Source organism: Rhinoraja longicauda, chromosome 5, assembly GCF_053455715.1.
Source record: "Rhinoraja longicauda isolate Sanriku21f chromosome 5, sRhiLon1.1, whole genome shotgun sequence".
NCBI classification, from domain to species: domain Eukaryota; kingdom Metazoa; phylum Chordata; class Chondrichthyes; order Rajiformes; family Arhynchobatidae; genus Rhinoraja; species Rhinoraja longicauda.
The window spans coordinates 78,272,635-78,296,113 of record NC_135957.1 but is presented as its reverse complement, the minus strand read 5'-3'; the positions used below and the strand labels follow the sequence as shown (position 1 = coordinate 78,296,113).

General features: G+C 44.9%; 1 protein-coding gene across 1 annotated transcript in view; it reads right to left on the bottom strand.

Moving 5' to 3' along the window:
• Positions 1 to 857: 857 nt before the first annotated feature.
• Positions 858 to 23,479, bottom strand: part of LOC144594065 (hormonally up-regulated neu tumor-associated kinase homolog A) — a 38,714-nt gene continuing 16,092 nt past the window's right edge. Inside the window, exons 5-10 of the mRNA XM_078400245.1 lie at positions 14,402 to 14,529; positions 12,280 to 12,415; positions 7,835 to 8,012; positions 7,596 to 7,688; positions 5,179 to 5,413; positions 858 to 1,606 (exon numbers count right to left, since the gene is read on the bottom strand). Coding sequence (XP_078256371.1) covers positions 858 to 1,606; positions 5,179 to 5,413; positions 7,596 to 7,688; positions 7,835 to 8,012; positions 12,280 to 12,415; positions 14,402 to 14,529 — 1,519 coding nt within the window. The remainder of the gene's footprint in view (positions 1,607 to 5,178; positions 5,414 to 7,595; positions 7,689 to 7,834; positions 8,013 to 12,279; positions 12,416 to 14,401; positions 14,530 to 23,479) is intronic.

The window sequence follows — 23,479 nt, the reverse complement described above, 5'->3', positions numbered from 1 at the left end:
GCAGAGCATGCACACAGGGATGGATAGTCTACTCTTATTTCTTGTGTTCTTATGTTTCAGTAAGGGAGGTACGGCAAGATCCCTGATTTCTGCAGCACTGTTTAGAGTCATAGAGTCATACACATGGAAACAGGCCCTTCAGCCCAACTAGCCACTCCAAAGACGTACAGGTATATAGGTTAATTGACTGGGTAAAATGTAAAAATTGTCCCTAGTGTGTGTAGGATAGTGTTAATGTGCGGGGATCGCTGGGCGGCGTGGACTCGATGGGCCGAAGGGCCTGTTTCCGCGCTGTATCTCTAAATCTAAATCTAGCCCACACCAGCCAACATGTCCCAGCTACACTAGTCCCACATGCCTGTGTTTGGCCCACATCTCTCCATGTGAATGGCTTGAATACAGTCAGGACAGTAGTTTAGTTTAGTTTAGCTTAATTTAGTTTAGTTTAGTAGTGCTTTAGTTCAATTTTCTTTCACCTTTTCAGACTCCCAATAGTCCGATGTAGACCCACCTGCAGATAGCCGCGCCAAGTTTACTTTTATCAGTCAGTGTCTTAAGACATTTAAATCAATATTTCCTCAATGTAGCATCTTAATTACTGGATCATCTTTATCCCTAAGTACCAGGAAACAGAGTTATGGTCCGCATTTCTAAAATAGATGTACGTGGAAGGGGTCAGGGGAGGGGGGGTGGAAGAGGAAAAGAGTGGTGGGATTGAGAAATAGAAATGCCATGAGTAGACTCGATGGACCGAATGGCCTAATTCTGCTCCTCCATCTTATGAGCTTGCGAACATTTACGATTTTATTACCATTAGCCAACAATGGAAATCTTCCCCCCCTATTTATCTTCCTGTATCACACAAAGTCCAGCTTTATAATTTCACCTTTTTTGTCTGACTTCGACTGAAACGCTGACGGCAGAACTAGTAGATTTAAGTCTGTGCGTTTGTGCGCCGCTTTGAGCTGAATGCAGTTCCTTCTGAACAGGTTGTTGGAAAGAGAGGTTTTTGTTTTCTCCTTTGACTGACGCAAGCTCTTGGCCACCAAGGCCTGCTGGCGTGAAGGTGTGAATAGTGGCTGCCTGGCGCCATTGACCAAGAAAGGTGAGGATCGATTTGTCCTGTGGCAGGGTGACGGGACCCAGCTGGTTTTGTTGCCAAAGGCATCTTTGAAAATGCCATGCTTGAGTTTTGGCAATTGGGAAGGCTGAGGAGATTTAATCACCACAAAGTTGTTCCCATCTTTCTCCTGACACCTCCAATGTGCTGGCGCTGATTGGTCTTCCATAGCTTGAAGAAGGTCTTTAAACTTGGTTTCATGATGGGCTGGTGGACTTTTGAAATATCCTTTGTTGTCCAACAAAAGTCTGGGTGTAGCTTTATCAGGGCTGACTAATGGTGATTTGCGATTCCTTTCAACCTCCTGTGGAGTTATTGGTTGCAAATGAGTCTCTTGTATATGTTCCTTCTGGTCTTGTCTCTTTGCAGCAACTGTCCATTGGGTGGCCTCTGGTTTATGTTGACTATCTGAACCATCCAGGTCGGATGGATGTCTCGATGGAGGAAGTTCCAAGTGCACGAGTTCCCTGTTTGCAAATTTAGAAACTGCAAATGACACAACATAATTTTTGTACTTAGATAGTAGTCAACTGAATCGATGTAGAGAGGTTAATCATCAGCTGAGCAACACACATCCCAGCGAGCAGCGAGTGAGGTGGGAGTATCCCGGGGAGCCGCGGCCCGTAGAACGAGGACCTGCCCGGAAGGTCCAGCTCACCCAGCGGAGACCGGGGACTTGGCCGGTAGGCCCAACACGCCCGCCGCCGCAGAGGACCCGCGTCGCAGATCGGAACCCGCCCGGAAGACCCGCGCCATGGACAGGAACCTAACCTGAAAGCCTCGCTCACACACTGCGGATCGAGGACCCACGGGAGCCTGCCTAGAGGGCCGGTAAGCAGGCCGGCTGTGGGAGGGAGTGCACGGCCTCGATGGGGGAGTGGGCCGCTGCAGGCCCCGCAACAGCCTGGGGCTCGGCCGGACCGGGCGCTGCTCCAGGACGCCGAACACGTGGACTGTACACACCCTACAGCGGTGGAGTAGCAGTGGAGGACACCACGGCTACGCTGGGCCACGCCCACCCTGCAACACTACCAGGACAACGGACCTTCATGGTCAGATCAAGATCCCTGCACTTACAACAACTGGGAGATGAAAATTGTGCCAAATTAGCAACTCTGTATACTGTCACTGTGTACTACTGCTAGACACTTGTACTGTATCTGAGATGCTTATTTAACATGTATCTAAGTGCTTATGTATAATGATACTTGTACTGAACTGCACACAAAAATGAAATTCACTGTACCTCGGTACATGTGACAAATAAAGTACCATACCATACTATATTTGTCACATGTGCCGAGGTACATGTACCATACCATAAAATGCCATACCGTACCATACCACGCCAATTAGTCGTGCAGACACAATATAAAATTCAACGACTAAAATAATGGCAAAATGGCTTGTGAGAATTGCGGCCCAACAGACGTCGGTGGAGCGTGTAGATCGGGCATGGCCTGTAGAAACTGCATGGGGCAGTGGCAGTGGATGGTACTGCCAACACTGTTCAGGCCTGATCGACCCCTTCATCACGACCCAGTATCGCTGCCAGCACAACAGGCCTTTGGATCGACTGGGCTTATATTCACTGGAATTTCGAAGGATGAGAGGGGATCTAATAGAAACATATGCAATTCTAAAGGGATTGGACAGGCTAGATGTAGGAAAAACGTACCTGATGTTGGGAGAGTCCAGAACCAGGGGTCAATAGACAATAGACAATAGGTGCAGGAGTAGGCCATTCAGCCCTTCGAGCCAGCACCACCATGCAATGCGATCATGGCTGATCACTCTCAATCATTACCCCGTTCCTGCCTTCTCCCCATACCCCCTCACTCCGCTATCCTTAAGAGCTCTATCCAGCTCTCTCTTGAAAGCATCCAACGAACTGGCCTCCACTGCCTTCTGAGGCAGAGAATTCCACACCTTCACCACTCTCTGACTGAAAAAGGTTCTTCCTCATCGCCGTTCTAAATGGCCTACCCCTTATTCTTAAACTGTGGCCCCTTGTTCTGGACTCCCCCAACATTGGGAACATGTTTCCTGCCTCTAATGTGTCCAATCCCCTAATTATCTTATATGTTTCAATAAGATCCCCCCTCATCCTTCTAAATTCCAGTGTATACAAGCCTAATTGCTCCAGCCTTTCAACATACGACAGTCACAGTTTAAGAATAAGAGGTAGGCCATTTAGGACTGAGATGCGGAAAAACTTTTTCACCCAGAGAGTTGTGAATCTGTGGAATTCTCTGCCACAGAAGGTAGTGGAGGCCAATGCACTGGATGTATTCAAGACAGAGTTGGATATTGCTGTTAGGGCTAAAGGAATCAAGGGATATGGGGAGAAAGCAGGAACGGGGTACTGATTCCAGATTATCAGCTATGATCATATTGAATGGCCTACTCTTGCACCTATTTTCTATGCTTTTATATTTCTATGTTTTTAAGGCCAAGATAAGACTCAATATTTTTAAGGACTTGATAGTTGAAAGCTACAAGTTGGCACAGGAGCTCATTGTGTACTGCCTCATAGAAACATAGAAAATAGGTGGTGGAAGAGGCCATTCGGCCCTTCGAGCCAGCACCGCCATTCATTGTGATCATGGCTGATCATCCACAATCAGTAACCCGTGCCTGCCTTCTTCCCATACCCCTTGATTCTGCTAGCCTCAAAAGAAATCTACCATTTATTTACACCACAATCATAGCACTCTTTTACATTATGCATCATTTTACTTGATTGTATGCAAAACAAAGTATTTCACTGCATCTAAGTACATGATTATAAAGTAACTATTGGACTACTGTTGAACTATTGATTGGGTCAGGAATGGATTATCCTTGTTCCAGGCCCTGATTGATTGATAATCTCATTGATAAATCCAGGTCCCCTTTTACTCGTAATAACAATTTAAGCAATAAGAATTAAAAACTACCGATGCTGAAATAATAACAGAAAATGTTGGAAATAGCTGGTCTGCAGTATCTTAGAGAAACAAGAGTTAATATTTCAGGTCATAGACTTCTCATCAGTTAGTGGTGCAGAATTAGGACATTCGGCCCATCAAGTCTACTCTGCCATTCAATCATGGCTGATCTATCTTTCCCTCTCAACCCCATTCTCCTGCCCGTAACCCCTGACACCCGGACTAATCGAGAATCCTGTCAATCTCCACCTTAAAAATATCCATTGACTTGGTCTCCACAGCCTTCTGTGGCAGTGAATTCCACAGAATCACCACCCTCTGACGAAAGAAAGTCCTTCTCACCTCCTTTCAAACAATTAACAATTGAAACAAACTATTTTGATTCATTCCTTGATTTAAAAATATAACCTTGCCAGCACTGGATGTGCAATTGTTATTTGATAAATGCTTCGCCACCTCAATCGCAATTCGAGCCAGAGAGTCACACAGCACGGCATCAAGCCTTTCAGCCCACTTAGTCCTCTCAAGCATCCATTTACACTAAATCTACACTAACCCCATGTTGGTAGGATGGTTCCGTTGCCTGTAAACAATTGGGAAGAACCTATCCTTGAATTTGGAGGTGTGCGTTTTCGCACTTCTATTCCTTTTGCCCGGTCGGAGAGGGGAGACGAGGGAGTGACCGAGGTGAGACTCCTGTCATTCCTACCAGGGGAATATATTTAGCTGCATTCTGCCTGCCTTCAATGTTCAACATCTTTGGATTGTTCGTACGTCACTAACTCAAATGTTATTCAAAATGTTGATGAGAAACACAATACGCATTCAAATAAAAATACTGAATTACCTGAAGATAGACACAAAATGCTGGAGTAACTCAGCGGGACAGGCAGCATCTCTGGATAGAAGGAATGGGTGACATTTCGGGTCGAGATACTACTTCAGACTGAGAGTCGGGGGAAAGGGAGACAGAGAGACTCTCAGTCCGAAGAAGGGTGTCGACCCAAAATGTCACCCATTCCTCCTCTCCAGAGATGCTGCCTGTCCCGCTGAGTTACTCCAGCACATTTTTGTCTATCTTCAGTGTAAACCAGCATCTGCAGTTCCTTCCTACAAGTACTGAGTTACCTTCTGGGAAACAGTTGACAGGTTTTTCTAAAGAAATTGCAATCTCCTCTTCTTTAATAATGTCTTTTGCTGTGGGGCTGTGCATCCACTGCCTCTTGCTTGTCTCCATGGTCCTCTGATTCTCCTGAAGGAAATGTTCAGTAGTTTTCCTACTTTCCAGGGAGTCAGACGGTAGGTTTTCATCTGGAATTCTTCCCTCCATCTCTTTGCTTTGTTTTGCTGTTTCATTTTCTCTCTATGAATTACCAAAGGGACATTTTTGTCAGGCAATATTCTAAATGTTCTAGTGTAGGAAGGAACTGCATATGCTGGTTTAAACCAGATAGAAACAAAAAGCTGGTCAGGCAACATCTCTGGAGAAAAGAAATAGGTGACGCTTTGGGTCGAGACCCTTCTTCAGACTGAGTAAGGGAAAGGAAAAAGAGAGATATAGACGATGATATAGAGAGATAGAGAACAAATTAATGAAAGTTAAGCAAAAAAGTAACAATGATAAAGGAAACAGGCCATTGTTAGCTGTGGGCTAGGTGAAAACGAGTTACAGACAATGAGACTCAACAAGATGCCTTTGAAACTGGTACAATGACTTGGGTGGGGGAGGAACGGAGCAAGAGGGGATGGAAGGGTTACTTAAGGTTCGAGAAATCAATATTCATGCCGCTGGGTTGTAAGCTGTCCAAGCGCTTACTTATGCTCCGATACCAAACATTCTTATTGGAAATAACAAACGTCTACAGATGCACCATAGAAAGCATACTGTCGGCTTGCATCACAGCTTGGTTTGGGAACAGCTCTGGCCAAGACCGCAATAAATTGCAAAGTTGTAGATCTAGACCAGAATTCCCACCATTGACTCCATCTACACTTCACACTGCCTTTGAAAGGCATCCAAAACAAACTCTTCTTACACTCTGGTCATCCCTTCTTCTCCCTGCCCCCATCCAGAAGCCGGGTCAGAAGACTGAAACACGCACCGCCAGTCTCAGGAAAAGCTTTCTCCCCTCTGTTATCAATCTTCTGAACGGTCCTTCTGAACAGTACTGTCCAATTCATCTCTGCCCCATTGCGGATATTGAACTTTGTCCATGGAACTGATGCAATACAATGCTGAGAATGATATTCTGCACTCTATATCTTCCACTTCGCTCTATCTATTGCACTTGGGTTTCACTTGATTGTTTTTACGTATAGTATTTTCTGATCTGAATGAGTCTAAAGAAAGGTCCTGTCCCGAGTTGTCACCTATCCATTTTCTCCAGAGATGCTGCCTGACCTGCTGAGTTACTCCAGCACTTTGTGTCTATCTTTGATCGACTATGGACTTTGTTTTGCTTGCACAACGTACTTTGGTTTTATACTATTATGGTCTGGTTACCAAATGTTCCTGGCTGTTAATTTGTTATATTATTGTTTATTGTATATTTATGTGTTGGGTTATTCCATTAATGAGCCTGTAAATCCGCAGCAAGTAAAATTTTCATTGTTCTGTTCCTGCTATGTAGGCCAATTGAACATTCCTGACTCTATTATCATCATATCATATCATATACATACAGCCGGAAACAGGCCTTTTCGGCCCTCCAAGTCCGTGCCGCCCAGTGATCCCCGTACATTAACACTATCCTACACCCACTAGGGACAATTTTTACATTTACCCAGCCAATTAACCTACATACCTGTACGTCTTTGGAGTGTGGGAGGAAACCGAAGATCTCGGAGTAAACCCACGCAGGTCACGGGGAGAACGTACAAACTCCTTACAGTGCAGCACCCGTAGTCAGGATCGAACCTGAGTCTCCGGCGCTGCATTCGCTGTAAAGCAGCAACTCTACCGCTGCGCTACCGTGCCGCCCTTATTCTTACCTGATAGACCAGATGAAGAGATTTAAAAGGCCTTGAGTCAATATATCACTCACTTTTGGAATAATACGTTCATGTGATAGGAGCAGAATTAAGCCATCAAGTCTACTCCACCATTCAATTATGGCTGATCTATCTTTCCCTCTCAACCCCATTCTCCTGCTTTCTCCCCATAACCCCTATATCCACACTAATCAAGAATTTGTCAATCTCCACCTTAAAAATATCCCATTGACTTGGCCTCCACAATTGACTGTGACAATGAATTCTACAGATTCACCACCCTCTGACTAAAGAAATTCCTCCTCATCTTTCTAAAGGTACGTCCTTTTGTTCTGAGGCTATGACCTCTAGTCCTAGACTCTGCCTCTAGTGGAAACATTCTCTCCACATCCACTCCATCCAGGCCTTTCACTATTCGGTATTCTGTGTAGTAGATGTTCTACCTCACACCTGCTGCCCAGGAATTAAAATTGATCTATAGAAATGTTGTAATGATACTGCATAGATCAGGACACCAAACCTATCGATTTAGAAGGTAACTAATATTGAAGTACCTGCTGTATTGGCCTTTTATTAAGGCAGTTGTTTTCTACTTGGTGAATTTGCAGACCCTCAGATGATAAGTTCCATTCACTTGGCTCAATTTTCTGGGTGATAAACCAAACAATATGGTTAAAAAAATTATATCCAGATTGGGGCGGAAAAAAATAATCAAATACTGTCTTTTAATAATACAGAGCAGATTAAAATTTTGGAAACAGCCATAAAATATCGAAGAACTAATATGAAGTACCTTCTTGTTTTTTATTTCTTTTTGGTACCGTGCCAATTTCTGCACTAATAAATAGTAAGTTGACATGCTTGGAGATGGCCTGTTATTGATTAATGTGTTAACAATCTCCGTCAACCCGAAACCTTTCTTCTCGGTCATAAAGTTCAAAACCACCGAGTTCAGTTCATCAGAACGAAGTCTACAAAATAAAGAAGTTATTATACGCGTTATTCCCACCATATCATTAAACGCAGTTCCTGGGAATCAAAGGCAAGTATTATCAGAAACAGGAAACCGTATGCATGCCTGCGCTGTTACCGGGTAAAGAAAATTAAACATTGAAACTATTTCCTTAAATTCATTAAGAAAGAAAATCTGACCGATTTGCCTGTCATTAAAATGCTGCATTTACAACGCGGAAATAACATTCATAACAGTATTCCTCGGAGAAAACAGAATATAGAAATTGGATACATATAAAATATATTCTGCTGGGACAAAGTAAGTCCAAAGGTTAAAAAAAAAACATCATGTAAGAAAAGACCTACACATATAATGACTTTCATAAACTCTCATAAAAGCTAAGGGATAAATATTGACTAGAGAATTGAGGATAACTCTCCAGGCCCCTCTTTGAAATAGCCCTTTAGAATATTTCACTTATTTTCCCTTTCCCCACCCCCTCCCCCGAGGATGGAAAAGCATAGTTTAGTTTAGTATAGAGATACAGCACAGAAACAGGCACTTCGGCCCATCGAGTCCACGATGACCAGCAATCCCTGTACAGTAACACTATCCTACACGCGAAGAAACAATTTACAATCTTTACTGCAGTCAATTAACCTACAAACCTGTACGTCTTTGGAGTGTGGAAGAAAACCGGAGCACCCGAAGAAAACCCTCGTGGTCACGGGGAGAACATAAAACTTTGTACAAACAGCATCCTTAAACAGGATTGAACCCGAATCTCTGGAACTGTAAGGCGGCACGGTGGCACAGCGGTACAGTTGCTGCCTTACAGCGAATGCAGCGCCGGAGACTCAGGTTCGATCCTGACTACGGGCGCCGTCTGTACGGAGTTTGTACGTTCTCCCCGTGACCTGCGTGGGTTTTCGCCGAGATCTTAGGTTTCCTCCCAAAGACGTACAGGTATGTAGGTTAATTGACTGGGTAAAAATGTGAAAATTGTCCCTAGTGTGTGTAGGATAGTGTTAGTGTGCGGGGATTGCTGGGCGGCGCTGACCCGGTGGGCCGAAGGGCCTGTTTCCGCACTGTATCTCTAAATCTAAATCTAAAATCTACTGCTGAGCCACTGTGCCACCCTTTTAAGATGAGAGTACCTTTTTCACCATTAAACATTTCAACATATAAAATTCTTAAAGGATTGGACAGGCTAGAAACAGGAAAAATGTTCCCGATGTTGGTGGAGTCCAGAACCAGGGGTCACAGATTAAGAATAAGGGGTAGGCCATTTAGGACGGAGATGAGGAAAAACATCTTCACCCAGAGAGTTGTGAATCTGTGGAATTATTTGCCACAGAAGGCAGTGGAGTCCAATTCATTGGATGTTTTCAAGAGAGAGTTACTGTAGATTTAGCTCTTAGGGCTAATGGAATCAAGGGATATGGGGAAAAAGCAGGAACAGGGTAGTGACTTTAGATGAACAGCCATGATCATATTGAATGGTGGTGCTGGCTTGAAGAGCTGAATGGACTACTCCTGCACTTACCTTTCTATGTTTCTATGTTACAATGAAACCTTAGCTTTGAGGTGAGAGGTGCAAAATGTGTGAGGCGAGTTTTTTTACAAACAATGCCTGGAACATGCGGCCTGGCTGGGGTAGTTGTCCCGGAATGGCGGGACTGTCATATGTTGAACGACTGGAGCGACTAGGCTTGTATACACTGGAATTTAGAAGGATGAGAGGGGATCTTATCGAAACGTATAAGATTATTAAGGGGCTGGACACGTTAGAGGCAGGAAACATGTTCCCAATCGATTTATTCACAAAATGCTGGAGTAACTCAGCAGATCAGGCAGCATCTCGGGAGAAAAGGAATGGGTGACGTTTCGGGTCGAGACCCTCTGAAGAAGGGTCTCGACCCGAAACGTCACCCATTCCTTCTCTCCCGAGATGCTGCCTGACCTGCTGAGTTACTCCAGCATTTTGTGAATAAATCGATTTGTACCAGCATCTGCAGTTATTTTCTTATACAACATGTTCCCAATGTTGGGGGAGTCCAGAACAAGGGACCACAGTTTAAGAATAAGGGGTAGGCCATTTAGAACTGAGATGAGGAAAAACTTTTTCAGTCAGAGAGTTGTGAACCTGTGGAATTCTCTGCCTCAGAAGGCAGTGGAGGCCAATTCTCTGAATGCATTCAAGAGAGAGCTAGATAGAGCTCTTAAGGATAGCAGAGTCAGGGGGTATGGGGAGAAGGCAGGAACGGGGTACTGATTGAGAATGATCAGCCATGATCACATTGAATGGCGGTGCTGGCTCGAAGGGCCGAATGGCCTCCTCCTGCACCTATTGTCTATTGTTGTGGAGGCAGATATGATATTGGCATTCAAGAGGCTTTTAGATGGGCACAGGGACATGCAGGGATTCAAAGGATGTGGATATAATGCAGGCAAGAGGGGATTTGTTCAACTTGCCATTATGCATTGTGGGCCAGAGGGCCTGTTTCTGTGGTGCACATTTCTATATACTTTGTTATGCAGTATAATCATTTATGAATCATATTTGGGGATTGGGACTTGGAGAATGTAGAGCGGCTGCAAGAAGATTAAAACGGGCTAAGTGGATGAGCAAGGGCATGGTCGATGGAATATGTGGGCAAGAATATGGGAGCATCTACTTTGGTCAGCAAAAATAGAAAGAGGGAGTATTTGTTAAATTGATAAAATGGTGTTTCACGGATCTGGGTGACTGTACACAAATCACTGAAATTTAATATTCACATTCAGCAGCCACTTGCTTTAGGCAGAATGAATCAGGACAATTAGCTGCCATTTTGCCTGCAAACATGGAACGATTGCCTCACCAAAGTCCTACCCAATTATTTGGGAGTACTAAACTTCCTTGACAGAGCAATAATTGAATTGTCCCTCCCTGATGCTTGTAGACACAAATCGAAATGAGCTCTTCAGCTGAATAAGAAAGTGAGAAATGGAAGCAGCAGTTTCCAAATGACTCCTTGAAGATACTCAATGAGATCTTGACTCAAAGTGGTCTGAAGAAGAAGGATCTCGACCCAAAAAGTCACCTGTTCCTTTTCTCCAAAGATGCTGCCTGACCCGCTGAGTTACTCCAGCATTTTATGTCTATCTTTGATGTAAACTAGCACCTGCAGATCCTTCCTACACTCAATGAGATCTTGGTTGACTTTTGACCTCATCCACTTCCTTCATCTGTTGAGATCGGGACCACTTTGAAAATTATCCAACCATCGCCCTACATAAATTTATTTCTAACACATTCTGAAACATTCCTTTTACAACATTTAAAAACAGATACCTATTTGATAATGTTAAATGTGCAATGTATGTGGGACACTGCCTCTGAAATGTATCCTATTGGTCTGTAGTGAACTTCCACAAAGCTCCAAGAATTGCCTTTCTACCGCTTGTTTTATGCTACTGACTAGGGATGAAGTTTTATGCAAATAGGTTTTACCTGACAGTCTGAAAAGATGTCCACAGTACACTAAAGTCCACAAAATGAGGAAGGGTCCCAACCCGAAACATCACCTATCCATATCCTCCAGAGAGGCAAGAGTCAAGAGTGTTCTCGAGCCTTCTCCCCATAACCTCTGACACCCGTACTAATCATGAATCTATCTTTCACTGCCTTAAAAATATCCATTGACTTGGCCTCCACAGCCTTCTGTGGCAATGAATTCCACAGATTCACCACCCTCTGACTAAAGAAATTCCTCCTCTTTCCTAAAGGAAGGTCCTTTTATTCTGAGGCTTGGTCGCGGGGCCTTTCATCGCCCGGCTCGGCCGCGAGACGTTTCAGCGCCCGGTGCGATTCGGACGCGGGGACTTCCATCCCCTTGCGGGGACTGTGCGGGTCGGTCGGGGACGAGCTGTCTGTCCGTGGGCGTGGGGAAGAGAGTGGAAGTTTTGTTGCCTCCATCACAGTGAGGAGGTGTTTGGAGTCACTGTGATGGACGTTTGTGTTGGGGTCATGTGTCTTGTGTTCTTTTTTTTATGACTGCTATGTAGTTTCGTTCGGTACCTCGGTACCGAATGACAAATAAAGCTCTGTTATACTGTTATACTGTTATCACCACTAGCCCTAGACTCTCCCACTGGTGGAAACATCCTCTCCACAGCCACTCTATCCAAGCCTTTCACTATCCAGTAAGTTTTAATGGGGTCCCCGCTCATCCTTCTAAACTCTTAGTGCGCCTATCCACAGTTTTATGTCTGTCGGCAGTTCACTATTAGTTGGGTACCTATTTTTGTAGACAACTGAATTCAGCGGTTTTCGAACAAACCCTTCGTTTAACCATTTCGCCTCCATTGCTTCTCTGATGGAGGGTCGCTTGGCTGGGTCGGGTTCGAGTAAAGAAAGCATGAAGTGCACAGCTCCTGAGGAATAAACATATTCTTATCAGCATGGCTTTAGTTTAAGGATCTCAACCCGAAACGTCACCTCTTCATAGAAACATAGAAACATAGAAACATAGAAAATAGGTGCAGGAGTAGGCCATTCGGCCCTTCGAGCCTGCACCGCCATTCAATATGATCATGGCTGATCATCCAGCTCAGTAACCTGTACCTGCCTTCTCTCCATACCCCCTGATCCCTTTAGCAAAAAGGGCCACATCTAACTCCCTCTTAAATATAGCCAATGAACTGGCCTCAACTACCTTCTGTGGCAGAGAATTCCACAGACTCACCACTCTCTGTGTGAAGAAATGTTTTCTCATCTCGGTCCTAAAAGACTTCCCCCTTATCCTTAAGCTGTGACCCCTGGTTCTGGACTCCCCCAACATCGGGAACAATCTTCCCGCATCTAGCCTCTCCAACCCCTTAAGAATTTTATATGTTTCTATAAGATCCCCCCTCAGTCTTCTAAATTCCAGCGAGTACAAGCCCAGTCTATCTAGTCTTTCCTCCTATGTAAGTCCCGCCATCCCAGGGATCAATCTGGTGAACCTTCTCTGTACTCCCTCTAAGGCAAGAACGTCTTTCCTCAGGTTAGGAGACCAAAACTGCACACAATACTCCAGGTGCGGTCTCACCAAGGCCCTGTACAACTGCAGCAGAACCTCCCTGCTCCTAAACTCAAATCCTCTTGCTATGAATGTCAACATACCATTCGCTTTCTTCACTGCCTGCTGCACCTGCACGCTTGCTTTCAATGACTGGTGCACCATGACACCCAGGTCACGTTGCATCTCCCCTTCTCCCAATCGGTCACCATTCAGGTAATACTCATTTTCACCAGAGATGCTGTCTGACCCGCTGAGTTATTCCGGCACTTTGTGTCTATGTTCGGTTTATTTGATCGGGGACAGTCAGACTGGTTGGACAGCTAGGAAGGGGGAGGGGATGAAATGAAAGGGAAAGCAAAGGTTACTTGAAGTTTGAGAAGTCAATGTTCATACCGCTGGGGTGTAAGCTGCCCAAGCGGAATATGAGGTGCTGTTCCTCCAATTTGTGCTGGGCCTCACTCTGACAATGGAGGAGGCCCAGGACAGAAAAGCCAGTGTGGGAATGGGAGGGGGAGTTAAAGTATTTAGCAACAGGGAGATCAGGTAAGCTTAGGCGGACTGAGCAGAGGTGTTCATAGCTCTCTAGAGATGAAAGCACAAGTACATAGGCAGGTAAAGAAGACGTATGGTCTGCTAGCCTTCATTGCTAGGGGCATTGAGTACAAGAGTCAGAAATTCATGACGCAGGACTTTGGTTCGGCCACATTTGGAATATTGCGAGCAGTTCTGGTCGCCCCGTTACAATAGGAGAGATGTTGAAGCTTTGGAGAGGTTTACCAGAATGCTGCCTAGATTTGAGGGTTTCAGCTACAGGCACAGGTTGGATAGACTTGGATGGTTTTCTCTAGAACATCGGAGGTTAACGGGAGACTTGATGGAAGTAGATAGAATTATGAGAGGCATAGATAGGGTAGACAGTCAGAACCTTTTTCCCAGGGTAGAAATGTCCAACACTCGAGGGCATAGCTATAATGCCGGAGGGGGAAATTTAATGGAGATGTGCAGGGAAAGTTTTTTACACAGATTTGTGGGGGTCAGGGACACATTGCCACTGTGTGGTGGAGAGTGATACGATTGTGGTGTTTAAGAGGATTTTGGACAGGCAAAGTCCTAGCCTGCCCAACCTCAAGGCCTCGTCATGGCAACATCCTCCTAAATCCTCTCTGCACTCTTTCCAGCTTAACAACATCCCTCCCATACTCGTGTGACCAAACAATACTCCAAAGGACATAAAGTGCCGTAGTAACACAGCAGTTCCGGCAGAAACTCTGGAGAACATGGATTGGTGACGTTCTGGGTCGAGACTTTCTTGCAGTACGTTTCAAACGATCAATTCAATTCAATAAATATCTGGTACCTGAGGAGATTTCCAATGGGATGGAACTCATGTCTCCGTTTACCATCTTCTGATGCAGTTGTTTGATGTTGAAGGGCTCGACGGTGAATGGTAATGTGCCAGTGAACATTGCAAACATACTGACCCCACTGTGAAGACAAGCCACGGAGACTGTGAGAAACATTGCATTCAGAAACACTGGATCCAGCTCTGCATGACAATAAAATATCAGCAAAGAAACATGATCTAAACTGCCTCAGGGTTAGGAAATATCAGTGGCAACCTTTTGGACTTCATGTGGAACTGCTCAAGATCAGAGAGAATTCCACAAACTGCTCAATCAGAAATATCAAACAAAAACGTAAAAAGCTTTGGCAACACTTTAGATTTAGGTTTATTAGAGTAGAATAGTTAGGGTGGAAGCTTTTTTTGAGGTGCAAATTTTCACAGCAGAACAATATTTAGAAAGGAAAAAAAGACAGAATAAAAGACACAAACGCATACATGCATGCCTGCGCATGTACATGTATAATGCATGCATGCACACACATGCATGCACGCACGCACATGTATTCACAAACACACACATACGCATGAATGTACGCGCACGCACACACACACATGCATGCATACATGCACACATATTCACACACACATACATACATACATACATACATACATATGCATGCACGCACACACACATATTCACAAACAGACATAAATGCAGACACACATACACACACTGACAAACATGCATGCACAACACAGACACACGCACACACACATGCATGCACGCACACACACATATATACAGACATACATAAATAGACACGCACACATAAAACCACGCACACACACACACACATCCAAAGAATGATCTGTAAAGGTAGCGATGTTAAAACAGACAGATGAGTGTAAAAGGTGATGTGGGCAGATGATGCATAGTTGAAAGTATAGAAAATAAAATAGTGTGTGAATGGACTGAACCCTGAATAAATAGAAAGGGAAGATTAAAGCAAACTCATAAACAAGCAGGGTCTGGAAAGCTGAGGTAAGAACATGTGCAGGTTGACATGCCGGATACATACAGCTGGTTCTCAGATGTTCCTATCCCAACCAACAACCCATTCCTCCCTCACTCCTCATCAACTTTGATGACCACCATCACTTTGATGCTTTATTTAAATTGGATCTTCTGGTGAGTGTTGTTTTCACATCGTCACGGTCTTTCCTTGGAGAATATTGTGAAGCAGTGAATAGGTTTCTGACAGGAGGCAATGTAAAAGCTCCTTGTCTGACATTGACCCTCTCCGAACATGATTTTCCCTATACATACAGAGAATTGTCCTTCACAGCAGAAGCATATTGTGGACTCACACTCACATGAAGTTAGTGAGATATAGCGTTTATGTCGATTAGTCAAATAAGGAGGGAATTTGAATACTAATTTGGGTTTGACCACCTGCATTTCACTCATATCAAGGTCATCACAAAGCAAATATTACTTAAGCAGTTTAAATTTCTTTAAACTATTTCACAAAAACATTTTATTTAGGGAAGGTTAAAAAGAAAGTAATCAATATTTCTCATTATCCCTGTGTTTCATATGAGTCACCCTCCATGGCCTTTAATCTAACGCTATCAACACGACCGAGAGAGCAAGGTTACCGTGGCTCTGAGTATCTTATTTATGGCTATATCTATTGTAGGGATTGGGAATGTGGGTCTACTCGGATAGAAACATAGAAAATAGGTGTAGGCGGAGGCCATTTGGCCCTTCGAGCCAGCACCATCATTCATTGTGATCATGGCTGATCATCCACAATCAGTAACCTGTGCTTGCCTTCTCCCCATATCTCTTGATTCCACTAGCCCCGAGAGCTCTATCTAACTCTCTTTTAAACTCATCCAGCGAATTGGCCTCCACTGCCTTCTGTGGCAGAGAAATCCACAAATTCACAACTCTCTGGGTGAAAAAGTTTCTTCTCACCTCAGTTTTAAATGGCCTCCCCTTATTCTTAGACAGTGGCCCCTGGTTCTGGACTCCCCCAACGTTGGAAACATTTTTCCTGCATCTAGCTTGTCCAGTCCTTTTATAATTTTATACGTCGCTATAAGATCCCCTCTCATCCTTCTAAATTTAGGTGAATGCAAGCCTAGAAAACCCATGCAGTCACAGGGAGAGCATACAAACTCCGTGCAGTCAGCGCCTGTAGTCAGGATCGAACCTGGGTCTTGTTACTGGGCGATCGCTGGACGGAGCGAACTTAGTGGGCCGCAGGACCTGTTTCTGCACTGTATCTCTAAAGTCTAATGTCTAAAGAATTTCTTTAGGCAGAAGGTGGTGAACCTGTGGTATTCATTGCCACAGACGGCTGTTTAGTCCCATTGGGTGTTTTTAAAGCCAAGATTGCTAGGTTCTTCTTTAGTAAGGGTGTCAAAGTCATGGGGAGAAGGCAGGAGAATGGGTCTGAGAGGGAAAAATAGATCAGCCATGATTGAATGGCGGAGCAGCCTTGATGGGCCGAATGACTGCTTGGAAAGAGATAAAGAACAGCAATAGCAGTGGGAAATGCTAATAGAGAAAGAAAATAATGTGTATTTTAATAACTTTGCGGCATAGTGGCACAGCGGTAGAATTGCTGCCTTACAGTGCCAGAGACCCGGGTTCAATCCTGACCATGGGTACTATCTGTACGGAGTTTGTACGTTCTCCCTGTGACCTGCGTGGGTTTCCACTGTGTGCTCCGGTTTCCTCCCACACTCCAAAAGAAGTACAAGTTTGTAGGTTAATTGGCTTCTTCTGTAAATGGTCCCCAGAGTGTAGGATCGTGCTGGTGTACAGGGTGATTGTCGGTCGGCGTGGACTCAGTGGGCCGAAGGGCCTGTTTCCACGTTGCTTCTCTACACTAAACTAAACTAAAAATAATGAATGGTAATACGGTGGCTAGAATAATGAAAGGAAAAATAATCCACGCAAAATATGTAAACTTTCTGCACCAGTGCAGCCAAGATCACATGTTTGGCAGAGATCATTTTAAGGTGAGGCCCTCTCTTCAAAACTTCTAAGAACATTACGTTCTTATGCTAGACAATCCAAGCATAAGATTTCTACCAAGATCACTCTTTGCATCCTCTATAACTTTGATGGAAGGGCTGCAGATACCAGCATATTTCATTTTTCCAGGAATTCTGCTGCAAGTAATCTAATTTTCCAGGATTTCTGCTGCCTGTAATCATCCTCCAAACTAAAAAGTTAAATAATATTTTTGGAAACTGGCGACCTGGGCTCGATCCCGACTATGAGTGCTGTTCGTGCAGAGTTCGTACGTTCTCCCCGTGACCCTGTGGGTTTTCTCCGAGATCTTTGGTTTCCTCCCACACTCCAAAGATGTACAGGTTTGTAGGCTAATTGGCTTGGTATCAATGTGAAATTGTCCCTCGTGTGTGTAGGATGGCGTTAGTGTGCGGGGATCGCTGGTCGGTGCGGGCTCAGTGGGCCTAAGGGCCTGTTTCCTCGCAGTATCTCTAAACTAAACAGAAACTAAACAAAACTCGTGCTTCTCCATATTGGGCCAGGGTTATTCCAAAAGGACCCTGACATTATTCCAAAATGTCTGGGAATGTAGACATTTTGTTTTTGATTTCCCCAAACATTTGATTAGTGGGTAACTTCTACTTTAGTTTAGTTTAGAGATGCAATGTGGAATCAGATCCTTCGGCCCACTGTGCCGGCGCCGACCAGCGATCCCAACAACCTAACACTATCCTACACACACTAGGGACAATTTACAATGTTATCTTGCCAATGAACCTACAAACCTGTACATCTTTGGAGTGTGGAGCACCTGGAGAAAACCAAAGCAGGTCACAGGGAGAACGTACAAGCTCCATAGAGACAGCACCCGTAGTCAGGATCGAACCTGGGTCTCTGGCACTGTAAGGCAGCAACTCCACCGCTGCGCTACAGTGCGGCCCATTAATGTTCTCCCACCACAACCAATGTTGTGCTCTTGACAGGAAATTTCATCTGGCATGATCGGGTTGTGGTAAATTTGAAAGCATCCAATGGTTGAAAAATGATGTGTAACTTCTACTTGATATCTCAGTAAATATCACTGGGGGGGGGAAAAATGTGTTATCATGAATATATAGTCAGGACTTTATCCTGCAGGATTTTGCTCCATTGAAGTGTGATACAAGTCTGATTTTCCAACACCCTTGGTCCTAGAGCGTTTCTGGATTATCCGTTTTGCCGGACCAACAATAGAGCTCTTAAGGATAGCGGAGTCAGGGCGTATGGGGAGAAGGCAGGAACGGGGTACTGAATGAGAATGATCAGCCATGATCACATTGAATGGTGGTGCTGACTCGAAGGGCCGAATGGCCTCCTCCTGCACCTATTGTCTATTGTCTATTAACAGAGGTTACGGTCTCTGGGAGGAGTCCAACAATAGTGGAACTGACTGCCTAGGCCACCGTGGGTCAAGATAGACAATAGACAATAGACAATAGGTGCACGAGTAGGCCATTTGGCCCTTCGAGCCAGCACCGCCATTCAACGTGATCATGGCTAATCACATTGATCCCGGCCCGCAAAGTCGGACTCGGAAATCGGCTGTGGGAAGGGTTCTGCCGGCTCCGACAAGGCCAAAGTTCCAGAGCCCCGGCCACTGGAGGGCAATTTCAACCTGCGGATTGGCATGGAAGTTCCCATGAGATCGGCCACCTCACCCGGCCTCAGCGCCACATTTTCACAGGGACTTCCAGGGGGGATTTCAAGTGCGTCCTTGGAATTTTCTCTGGATTGAAGGAGGTGTCGGACCACCACCAGTTGCCAGAAAATCAAAATGGTGGACTGTTCGTCTAATCCCTAAAGCTCTTTCATGACCATGGCAAACATCAAGGTCGTATATTTTTAAGGCATTCCACAATGCCCAATGGCATGTTTCAGCAGTTAGGATTATAAAATATTGCAAGAGGATCAGTCAGAAAATATTTACTCACAGTCTATGTCTAGCCAGTTTAAAATGGGAAGAAACCATCTATTGCAATATTAGAACATCATTTGCAGCACAGTGGTGCAGCTGGTAGAGCTGTTGCCTCATAACGTGTGGCACGGTGGCGCAACGGTAAATTTGCTGCCTTACTGCGCAAGAATCCTGGGTTCTATCTTGACTGCGGGTGCTGTCTGTACAGAGTTTGTGGGTTCTGCCCGTGACCGTGTGGGTTTTCTCTGGGTGCTCCGGTTTCCTCCCACACTCCAAAGACGTAAATTTGTAGGTTAATTGTCTTTGGTAAAAAATTGTAAATTGTCCCTAGTATGTTGGATCGGGCTAGTATGCGGGGTCGATCGCTGGTTGGCTTGGACTCAGTGGGCCAAAGGGCCTTTTCAGCAGTGTATCTTTGGAGTCTAAAGTCTAAAGATCGTGGTTCGAAACCTGATCTCGGGTGCTGTCTGTGTGGAGTTTGCACGTTCCCCATGTGACTGCGTGGGTTTCCTCAGGCTGCCCAGGTTTCCACCATATCCCAAAGACTTGCAGGTTTGTAGGTTAATTGGCCCCTGTAAAATTTCCCCCAGTGTGCCAGAAATGGATGTGAGAGTGGGATAACATGGAACTAGTGTGAACGGCTGATCGACGGTCGGCTTGGGCCGAAGGGCCTGTTCCCAAACTGTATCTTGCAATGAATCAAACAAGTTTCATTATATAGGGAACATTTTTCTGTTTAGCAGCCATGGGGCTATGCTTTTACAAATAGAAAGTATGAATCATTTTACATGCTTTGTAGGGGGTAAAACAGTTGACTGGCCAGTTAAAACTAATGATCCTCAAAGTCTCATCTTACTCAACAGCATTGTAGACGTCAGCTCTTATCCACCCATTAAATCTTCACCACATGATTCATAGCTCTTGGTTACAGCAGTAAAATTAAAGGAAAGCAATATGAACCCGATCAGCATATTCTGTGTAGAATGAACAACGCCATTCATTTTGGGCTACGGCAGGCTCAGTTATTGGAGTGGGTTTGCTTAGAAGGAAAAATCACAGAATCCTTGGATCTTAAAGGATGCTTAGGGTGGCAGGGTGGTGCTGCGGTACTTCTACTGCCTTACGGTGCCAGAGACCCGGGTCCGTTCCTGACTATGGGTGCTGTCTGTACGGAGTTTGTATGTTCTCCCCGTGACCAGCGTGGGTTTTCTCCGAGGTCTTCGGTTTCCTCCCACCCTCCAAAGACGCACTGGTTCGTGTGTTAATTGGCGTGGTATAAATGTAAATTGTCCCTAATGTGTGTAAGGCAGTGTTAGTGTGTGGGGATCGCTGGTCAGTGTGGACTCAGTGGGCCAAAGAGCCTGTTTCCTCGCTGTATCTCTTAACTAAAATAAACTAAACTAAAAAATATATATCACTATTACCTGGAACCAGAAGGTGACTTTTTTATATTAATATTAATTTAAATATATATATTACTTAACAGTATGCGATATACTTTTCAAAGGGGGTTCTAATGCACAATAGAACATAGAACAGTACAGCATAAGGACAGGCCCCTCGGCCCACAATGTCTGTGCTGAACATGATGCCAAGACCATCTCTTACCATATCCCTCCATTCCCTGCATATCCATATGGCGATCTAAAAGTCTCTTAAATGCCTCTATTGTATCTGCTTTGATCACCAAACCCTGCAGTGTGACCCAGGCATCCTCCGTGCTCTGTGTAAAAAAAAGTTGACCTGCCCATCTCTTTAAAACTTTGCCCCTCTCACCTTAAGGCTATGGCCTCTTGCATTTGATTTTTCCATCATGAGAAATTGGTTCTGTCAACCCCATCTATGCCTCCCATAGTTTTATATACTTCCGTCAGATCTCCCCGCAACCTCCGACGTACCAGAGAATGCATATAATGCCAGCCAGAGCCGTAAAAGTTTCCAGAATCCAGGCAGCATCAATGGAAAGAGATGTGTCGGGAGGAACTGCCGATGCTGGTTTGAACCAAAGATAGACACAAAAAGCTGGAGTAACTCAATGGAACAGGCAGCATCTCCGGAGAGAAGGAATGGGTGACGTTTCGGGTCGAGACCCTTCCCCAGACCAAGAAGGGTCTCGAACGAAACGTCACACATTCCCTCTCTTCAGAGATGCTGCCTGTCCCGCTGAGTTACTACAGCTTTTAGTGGAAAGAGAATCACAGTTAATGTTTCAGGTCAAAGATCATTCAACGGAACTGGGAAAGAGGAAGAAGATAGACACAAAAATGCTGGAGTAACTCAGCAGGACAGGCAGCATCTCTGGAGAGAAGGAATGGTTGACGTTTCGGGTCGAGACCTTTCGAGAGGAAGAAAATGTCTGAGCAAGAGTCTAGACACTAAACGTTGCCCGGCCATTCCCTCCACAATGCTGCTTGCCCTGCTGAGTTCATCCAGCACTTTCTGTTTTGTTCAAGATTCCAGCATCTGCAGTTCCTTGTTTCTCCATGGATTCAAAGAAACAGTGGCACAGTGGCACCATTGGTAGAGCTACTCACTGCCTCATGGTACTAGAGACTTAGATTTGATCCTGACCTCGGATGCTGACTGTACGGAGCTTGCACGTTCTCCCTATGACTGCATGGTTTTCCTCCGGGTGCTCCGGTTTCCTCTCACATTCCAAAGTTGTGCAGGTTTGTGGGCGAATTGGCCCTCTGTAAATTGCCCTTGGTGTGTGGGGATGAGAAAGTGGGATCACACGGAACTAGTGTGAACGGGTGAGGGATGGTCAGCGTAGATTCAGTTGGGCCGAAGGGCCTGTTTCCACATTTCATGTATGAACTAAATGAACTTACAGAGAAGGTGGGGGGGGGAGGATGGATAGATCAAAGGGAATATCTCCCATAGGCTGAGGCCAGGATTTATTTGGGATCGTTTCCCACTTCCTGAGTTATGTAAAACACAGATGGTGGAATCATTCTGAAACAAGGCTGGCAGAGTTGCAATAACATCCTCAAACATAATGCAATGAATATTGAAAATCTGAAATAAAAAGAAGGTGCTGAAAGCACTCAGCTGCCTCTCTGATCTGTGGCGTCTTTCTGGTTTTTATTTGTAACTTTTGAATTTCTTCAGTTATTGCAGGATGGATCCATCTCATAAGTTCATAAGTTCATAAGTTATCGGAGCAGAATGAGGCCATTCGGCCCATCGAGCCCACTCCGCCATTCAATCATGGCTGATCTATCTTTCCTTCTCAACCCCATTCTCCTGCCTTCACTCCATAACCAATGACACCCGCACTAATCACGAATCTATCTACCTCTGCCTTAAAAATATCCATTAACTTGGCCTTCACAACCTTCAGTGGCAATGAGTTCCACAGATTCACCACCCTCTGACTAAAGAAATTCCTCCTCATCTCCTTCCTAAAGGTACGTCCATTTATTTTGAGGCTGTGCCCTCTGGTCCTAGACTCTCCCACTAGTGTAAACATCCTCGCCCCATCCACTCTATTCAGGCCTTTCACTATTCGGTAAGTTTCAACAAGGCCCCCCCCTCATCCTTCTAAACTTCAGCGAGTACAGGCCCAGTGCCGATAAACGCTCATCATAGGTTAACCTACTCATTCCTGGGATCATTCTCCTCGGGTAAACCTCCTCAGGACCCTCTCCAGTGCCAGCACATCCTTCCTCGGATATGAGGCCCAAAATTGCTCACAATACTCCAAATATTGTCTTATTTATTTCTTGAACTGTCTTAACTTTGGAACACTGGAGATTGAGGAGAGACTTGATACAAGGGCATAAGATTATGAGAGGCATAGATAGGTTAGGCAGTCAGATATCTTATCCCAGAGTGGAAATATCAGAAACTAGAGGGCAGTAGCTCGAAGGTGAAGGGGGCAAAGTTAAAGAAGATGTGCGGAGTAAGCCTTTCTACACAGAGGGTGGTGGGTGCGTGGAACACGCTGCTGGGGGTGGGGGTAATGGTGGAGGCAGATATGATAGTCCATTTAAGAGGGTTTTAGATAGGCACAGGAATATGCAGAGAATTGAAGGAAACAGTTGGACAGGTACATGGATAGGACAGGTTTGTAGGGTTATGGACCAAACGCAGGCAAGTGGGACCA